Below are 8,455 nucleotides of genomic sequence, written 5' to 3' on the forward strand. Positions count from 1 at the left end.
ACCCTGAGGAGTTTGGGCACCGCCTGATTTGTAGTAAGTTTCTAGCAGTTTTACCTCCCTCCCTTTTGTAAGAATAGCGCAAATGTCAATCGAGTGAAAAAAGCAGATGATATCTTACTGTTATTATGTAAAGAAATTTGACCTTGAGGCCCCATGAAAGGGTGCAAGAGACCCCAGGGGTCCTGCTACAATTTGAGAAACGTTTCTATCAGAAATATTTGATATAAAAGATATGATTCCAGAAGCATTTCAAATTAAGAGAAAATATGAAATTTTACCAAAACACTGCATTTACTTTCCAAAGCACTACACCATTGAAATGGAATGTGGCAGAGTTGAAAAGGCATGTACTTGGCATCCAAGAGGCCCACGTTTGAGTTCCAGCTCAATTCCTTTCTTCCTTCATGATACTAGTAAAGTAATCCCTTTATATCCCACTTTTCTTATCTGTAGATAATACCTTCAGTTTGTTGGTAGAAATTAAGGAATCCGTATATAAAGTTCCTGGTACACAGAAACTCATTAAATGGTGCTTATTACCTAACCATTCATCAAATACTGCCTTGCGACACATCCTGCATGTCAGTTTATTAAATTGCATCAAAGCCTCTCTCACCAGTGAGATTGTGACATCTTTAAGAAAAGCATTTGCTTCTTCATATTGCCAGGAGGACTCCTTGGAATGAGTCAGGATGGTTTCCCACAGTAAGTGCAGGATTTGGCCAGCTTCAAGTACAAACAACACGATCAAACAGATTTACGTCACTTCCTGTCTCTGGTTTCCCTTTCTCCCTCCATGGTGCCTGCCCCATTTTGTCTTACGATCTGTTTTCTGCCCTAGCAGCATCAGACTCACCAGACTAGGTGTTCCCGGGTCTGCCTTCTCTTCACCCCTAACAGCATCTACCATGAAATCTGGTGGACAGAAACTGTCCAAACAGTACTTGTTGAATACATGAACTAACGGACAGATGATTGGATGTGTGTCTCTGGATTGTTTAATGCAATTACCAAGTCCCTGTCTTTAAGACACATGGACTTTCAGAAATAACTGACATCATGACCAAGTCCCTCCTTCAAATACTATCCTCGATAGGATTTTATGAAATCCCTCCGTCTTTTTCCCCACTTTGTTATTTTCCAGTCTTTATTGATTCCTTCTCTTCTGCCTGACCTTCAACTACTGATTTAGAGTGCCGGTCTAGGAATTCTTCCCTTTTCAGTACCTTTTTTTTCCTCCGTATAAATTCACCTATCCTTGTGGCTTCAACTGCCATCGGTGCCAAAAATTACCCTCCCGTCTAGACCTCCTATGAGTTCCAGACACTCTGGTACCTCACCTGCACCTGAAACAAGTTCAAGATCTTTCCCTTCCATCTTGTTTCTTAGATAGCCTGTTTCTCAGTGTCAGACATCACCCATCACCCAACTGCACAACTAGTCTCAAAAGGAATTCGCCTGAACCCAGTGGGCTTCCCAGATTTGTCACAACCTAAGTAGGTAAACCCAGGCAGCCATTTGTAATAAAGTGTAACATTTTAGAACAGGAAAATCACTCCAAATGCTTTGAATAACCAAACACCAACAAAAACAACACACTGCCCAGAACACCATGGACCTGTGACAGAACAGCTGTACCCAACAAGCTGGTTTGGAGGTACAGTTTTACTTTGTTTCATTTCCCCAAGAAGTGATTCTTTCATATCAAAGTCTTAAAGCCAGACTCTAGTCTAAGAAGCAAATTTAGGAAGAAAAAAAAAAGAAAGGATCCAGTGGAGGGGCAAACCATCATAAATACTGTTATTTCTTTAGAGTAAAAATAGCCTTCATGTTCCACATTAACTGTTTCACCAAATATGGATGTTAAAATCTTTCTAAAATCCTATTTGTATGTTATATGTTCTGGAAAGGATTTAAGAGAGCTTAGGAAAATAGAATAAAAAAGCTAAGATTGGAAGTAGGTAAGAATTAGATACATTGACAAGGGAAGAGTCAAGAAAAGGAAAGAACAAATGTATAACTACATTGAACACCTAAATATAAAATTAAAAACAAATGTACAAGGCCTGGCTGTATGTTATAATTTTTTGTGCTATTGAACATTTTAAAAAATTGTGATAAAATGGAAAGACACATTTCTAGATGAGAAAATGCAATATTATAAAGATGTCAAGCTAATCTCTGAATTAAAGTAATTATAATGATTCTATTTTTTTAATTTGAAAACTTACCACATATTATAACAAACTATAAAACAATGAAGTGTGGTTCTGACACAAAATTAGTTCAATATAATAGAATCATCAATACATGGGAATTTAAAAATGAAGTGAAGCCAATATTTTAAATTAATGGGGAAAGAGTAAGTTATTCAATAAATTTTTTATGCTTTTTATATTTTTGAGAGACAGAGAGAGACAGTGAGAGCAGGAGAGAGTCAGAGAGAGGGGGAAATACGGAATCCGAAGCAGGCTCCAGGCTCTGAGCTAGCTGTCAGAACAGAGCCCAATACAGGGCTCGAACCCACGAACTGTGAGATCATGACCTGAGCTGAAGCTGGATGCTTAACCGACTGAGCCACCCAGGCGCCCCTAAATTATTCAATAAATAATGATGTAATAATCAGCTGGATTTTGGAAAAATTGGTAAAATTGGACTTCTACAATATACGCTCCAGGAACACGTGTGACTGGTTCCCACAGCATCTTAATCTTCTGGATCTTCTGGTTGTGCATTTTTGTGTAATAGGTATGATTCCCAAAACATTTAAAAAGCTGCTACCCCCAAAATTCTGCCATGTTCTCAGAGGCTAAGCTTTAAAAGATGTGAACGTTCCTTACTCCGATCACATTCAACCAACAGAGCCCTTTGAAGTACCCAGAATATTAACTAGGCTTTTTAAAAATCTTTTAACATTTTTTATTTATTTTTGAGAGACAGAGAGAGAGACAGAGCATGAGCAGGGGAGGGGCAGAGAGAGAGAAAGAGGCACAGAATCCAAAGCAGGCTCCAGGCTCTGAGCTGTCAGCACAGAACCCCACGTGGGGCTCAAACCAACAAACCGTGAGATCATGACCTGGGTCGAAGTCGGACCTAAACCGACTGAGCCATCCAGGCGCCCCTTAACTAGTTTAATTAATGTTTATGTAGTTCCTTCTCCTGGCCCAAAATACTAGAGGCCTGCACTTAAGAAGTAAAAGACAAAGGCTGTCACACCTGAGTCAGTTGAAAAGCACGAATGCAACACCCACTCTTCACAAAGTGAAGGGCTTATGAATTAATGAATAAGATAAAAAGAGAATGCCCATGTTTGATTAGCCTTATCACATGGACCTTTAGGAGGGAGAGGCATCATTCCACGGATGCCAACAATGGAATGCTCCTGACCTATATGTTACTCAAAGAAAGTAGGAGGACTGAAATCAGGGGATTAAGAGATGGAACAAAACTGCAGAGGGATAAAGGTAACATGGGAATGATTCAGCGGAGAGTGATTTTTTTTCCTACTTAATAATGTTATTCCAACACCCACCTGCTATTCAGAAGTACCTTGGAAACTTGCATATACTGTATGGCTCACCAAAGACTGGAATTCAGAAATTAAGTGTCTAACCTGCTACGTGATATGACTTCATTGTAAGATAATCATTAAGGCAATAGTTGCAAGTATGAGACTAGAGCCTTATTGGAATGTGAGATGGCTGTTGGAACCCTGGACTTTCAGAGCCGCAGCGAACCTTATGGCTCATCTGTCTGATTTATTCACATTTCAGGAGGAGCTCCAGGTTTTCTACTCTGAACTCATTTATACAACAGCTGTGTGAATGCCTATTCATTCCCCAGTCTTTATCTTCTCTAGGTGCTAGGGATATGGTTATAAACAAAATAAGAGTCCCATGCCTCATGAAACTTTTATTCTAGTGAGAGTGACTGAGGGAAATCAACAAATTAAAATCGTGGTATATTGAGCTGAGATCATGCTAAAAAAAAATTAAAGCAGGGGAGAAGGCTATGAAATATCTTGAGGAGAAGCTGGCAATTCTAGAAATTCTAGAAGGGGGAGGGCTTCACTTTTCTCCCTTTACTTACTTTCAAGGACCAAACTAAAAATTAAAAAAAAAAAAAAAAAAAGCATGACAATACTGGCCATGTAGATGTCCAGGGAAGATTATTCCAGGGGAAAAGAGGAGAAAATGGTTCAGGGACACTGGGTGGCATGCCCAGCTCAGCCCAGGGACACCAGGAGGAGCAGCTCTGCTAAAGGGGAAGCAGGGTAGACTCCAAGGCAAAGGTAGGGAAGGTCCTGTAGGCCTTGGAGATGATGACCTTGGAGACCACGGCTCTGTCAGGGTCGAACTCCAGCAGGTTCAGGGGTCCCTGAAGGATGGACGGTGTTGGCAAAAGGGATGAGAGAGACAGAGGGTTCTTTCTGCTCACCGGGCAGGCATCTCTGCTCTGTTTTGGGGTCTTTATTTATAGGTCAAACGATAGCATGACATCAGAAGATGGTTAATTCTTGGTGATCAGATGCTTTGATCAGCGCAAGTGTACAGAAACAGGTTTTACAGAAGCATTCTTGCAGAACCACCCCATTCATTCTTGACGTCAGTCCCCCAGATTAAGAAAGTAACAAACGAAGGGCCATATGTCATTCCCTCTCATTGCCATGTAGTACTCCATCGTGAATATATACCACATCTTCTTGATCCATTCGTCAGGTGATGGACATTTAGGCTCCTTCCATGTTTTGGCTATTGTTGACATTGCTGCTATGAACATGGGGGAATGACATATGGCCCTTCGTAGGAAAGTGGATGGACCTTGAGGGTGTCATGCTGAGTGAAGTAAGCCAGGCAGAGAAGGACAGAAACCATATGTTTGCACTCATAGGTCTAGCAGGAAAACAAGAGAGACCTAATGGAGAACCAGGGGGAGCGGAGGAGGGAGAGAGAGTTGGGGAGAGAGAGGGACACAAAACTTGAGAGACTTTTGAATGCTGAGAATGAACTGAGGGTTGAGGGGGAAGGGGGAGGGGGGAAGAGAGGTGGTGGTGATGGTGGAGGGCACTTAAGGGTAAGAGCACTGGGTGTTGTATGGAAAACAATTTGACAATAAAATATTATGGAGAAAAAAAACAAAAAAAAACAAAACAAAAAAACAAACAAAAAAAAAGAAAGTAACAAACGTATCTTATTTTGCATGGGTTGTTTTTTTGACAATTTTTATGACTTTGTTTTTCATTAAGAAGCTACAACCAAGTCATGTAACATACTTCTAGGGAGGTTGAATGAATCTTATAGCCAAGAGAATAACAGGATGTTTTTAGTAAAAAACAGGATAACACACATTATTTAAGTTAGTAATGCTAAAATTAAAACATACATTAAGTTGTATATAGATAGGCTGGGAGTTGTTTTATCTAGCTCAATAACCACTAGAGAAAGAACTCTTGTTAAGAAGTCGCTTAAGAAAGCCTTTTTCTTTGATGTAAGCACAATGGAGGCCCTATGTGTGTTGGCCTTGGACTTGGGTTTCTGCTTTCTTATCCATCCTCATAACAGAGGTCAGTACAAGGGAGGGTATTTGTAGAATGTGGACCTTGGGAAGGGACTATGTTCTGTCCTTGTCTCCAATTTCTTATCTCCAAATTAGGCTCCTCTTCTCTGGGCCAGACTTAAGTGCAACTCTTATGTTTTTAACCCTGTCATAGTCTATATTTTGAATCTACAGGGGCCTTTTGGAAGAGTCTTTTAACAAAGACCTACAGTGCTTTGATCTAAAATCTCCTTTGTAAGGATAGGAATAGGTTTCTTCTCATGAGGTATCTGTTTGGGGAATATCAGTCTGATTTGGAATATTGTGAGGTCTAAGTAATGACAACAGGCTCATTCCCAATATAAGCCAGTAGCAGAAGGAGATACCAGTTTCACTTCTCATGGCAGGAGCTGTGCAAACGTCTGCCATTTCCTCACTGTGACTGTGTCATCCAGTGAGCCCTGGGCGGCTCTCAGCACGGCCCTTTTACTTTAAGTGAAATGAAAAGCCATGGGAGGACTCAAACCTAAGACTGACATAATCAGATTTAGGTTCTAATAGTCATTCTGCTGCTGTGTTGAAAATGAACAGAAGTGGGGCAAGGGTGAGCACACTAACAATAGAAGAAGATGGTAGGTATTGCTTCCAAGAACGCTGTATATATTTGAAAGATAAACTGGTAAGGGGCACCTGGGGGGGGCCAGTCGGTTGAGCATCTGACTTCAGCTCAGGTCAGGATCTCATGGCTCATGAGTTTGAACCCCTTGTTGGGCTCTGTGCTGACAGCTCAGAGCCTGAAGACACTGCTTCCAATTCTGTGTCTCCCACTCTCTCTCTCTCTGCCCCTCCCCTGCTCACATTCTGTCTCTCTCTGTCTCTCAAAAAGTGAATAAATGTTAAAAAAATTTAATAAATGAAAATAAAGGCAATCTGGTAGGATTTATTACTGGACCAAATGTAGGGAGTGCAAGATGGGAGGAAAGAATGAGCCCAAGGTGTTGGCATGAGCTTGTGGAGAAAGGGAACTGCCATTGACTGATAGGAGAGACATCACAGGATGACGAATATGCACACCACATCCCCCAATGAATAATCAGGGAGGCTGTGAATTACTCAGGACTACTCAGGTTTTTAAATCTTGAGAATGGATGAGATCACCTAGTATAGATAGAAAAGTCCAAGGACAGAGCTCTGGGAAACTCCCAACATCAAGATCAGAAGGAAGAGAAGCCAACATGACGGACAAAGAAGAAATGACAATGAAGCAGGGGTGGGGGAGTGGGTTTAGAAGCCAATGGACATGGACAGAGTGACCAAATTCATCAAATGTTGCTCTCAGGTCAGGAAAGCTAGGCCTAAGAGGTGGCCAGTGTGTTAGTGATGTTGGAGGCATGGAGGATCTTGAAGAGCACAGTTTCAGTGAAACAGTGAGACTGAAAACACAATAGGAGTGAGTCCCAGAGGGAACAAGAGAAATGAGGAAAACGTTTCTCCAAGGAGGTTTGCTGGGAAGGGAAAGAGATAAATGAGAGAGAGAGAGAGTACTTGCAAAGGGTCAGGAGACCGGTGAGATGTGTGTTATTCCCACCATGTGACCTGATGATCAAAACACCTTGATAGATCGAAACAAATTGCCCAAGTCACATTTTTAAACGGTGAGAGCAAGTTATTATGACCCCAGAGCTCATCATGCTAACCTACACTCCACAGCAAAGGGACGAAAGTCAGTCATTCACAATCTATTTATGGGAACCAGCACCAGCCCACATCCAGCAGCCCAAGTTCTCAACAGCACAGAGAACGAGCTATTTATAACTCCCTCCATACTACCTCTCATATCTAGAGCCTTTTCGCCTTATTGTAACTGAAACTCTAAGCGGGCGGAAATGAGTATCTTTACTAGAAGCGTTAGTGTCACATTGGAGACAATTGCTGCCGCTCCCACCTAATCCTGCAGAGAGGCCCAATCTTCTCATCAGGCAGGGACGTTTGGCCACCTACTGCTTTGTAGCAAGTTTTGCGAACTTTTTATTTTATACTCTGCTTATTGTCTAAGTGAGTTCTAAATTGGAACCGAGAGCTCTTCCCTATGTCTGACCATTGTCTTCACTTAATGCTTCAAAGATGACCATGTCCTCACCTATGAAACAAGAGGTGGAGGCAAGTGTATCCCATTCTAAAACCATAGCGTTCTGTGGGCTGATTTCCAAACTCCTTAGCTCATTTCCAAATTCCTTAGCTCATTGGCATCAGGGGACAGTGACCTTAAAGCCCCAAGGCACAGAGCGCTGTTGGCAGGTCCCCCTCCATAAACGCAGAGATCAATGTTCTGGAATGCGGTCACTCACATAACACGCTCTGTTGAATATGCATTCTTCTCATACTCAACCTACCTCGACATGATCATTCTGGGACCTTTAAAATAAAAAATGTGGTCTTTGTCGGTGTCTCCCCTTCTGGAAACCAGGATCTTGGGACTTTTCCCTCCCCATCTGCCACATTCCTAACTAACCAGAAAAGCATTATAACTTCAACGTTTAGAGACTTCCCAAAAGAATAATTTTGAGAGTTTCGAGGAACAGATCCCAGCAGCCAAAGGAGGGGTGGGTTAAGTTGAGAAGTGCCCTGCTTCTTGCCTCCCACCCCCATGTGGATCACCCTCTGGGAGACTCAGTTGGTCCCTCGGGTCCCCGAAGCCTCCTCCGCCCCAGACCCTCCCAGGGCCAGAGCCGAGGACTCCACGAGAGGACAGAAGGGGCCCGGCCAGTACCTGGCGGGTAATACCGGAGCAGGAGGCTCTTGAGCTTCATTTTCTCAGTCGCAGACCCCCGTCAACGCTCTTTGTAGCCATGGAAACGGCCAAACAGCGGCGGGGTAACTGTGCGCATGCGCGGGCTGTCCGAGCCGGGAGCCTGGAGCC

The 8,455-nt window shown here is 42.5% G+C and overlaps 1 protein-coding gene across 1 annotated transcript in view; it reads right to left on the reverse strand.

The window, feature by feature from the left end:
* The window catches only part of DAW1 (dynein assembly factor with WD repeats 1), a 48,830-nt gene extending 40,402 nt beyond the window's left edge, over nucleotides 1-8,428 (reverse strand). The window contains exon 1 of the mRNA XM_029932902.1: nucleotides 8,306-8,428. Coding sequence (XP_029788762.1) covers nucleotides 8,306-8,345 — 40 coding nt within the window. The 5' untranslated portion in view covers nucleotides 8,346-8,428. The remainder of the gene's footprint in view (nucleotides 1-8,305) is intronic.
* Between the last annotated feature and the right edge of the window lie 27 nt (nucleotides 8,429-8,455).

Source organism: Suricata suricatta, chromosome 3 (assembly GCF_006229205.1).
Source record: "Suricata suricatta isolate VVHF042 chromosome 3, meerkat_22Aug2017_6uvM2_HiC, whole genome shotgun sequence".
NCBI classification, from domain to species: domain Eukaryota; kingdom Metazoa; phylum Chordata; class Mammalia; order Carnivora; family Herpestidae; genus Suricata; species Suricata suricatta.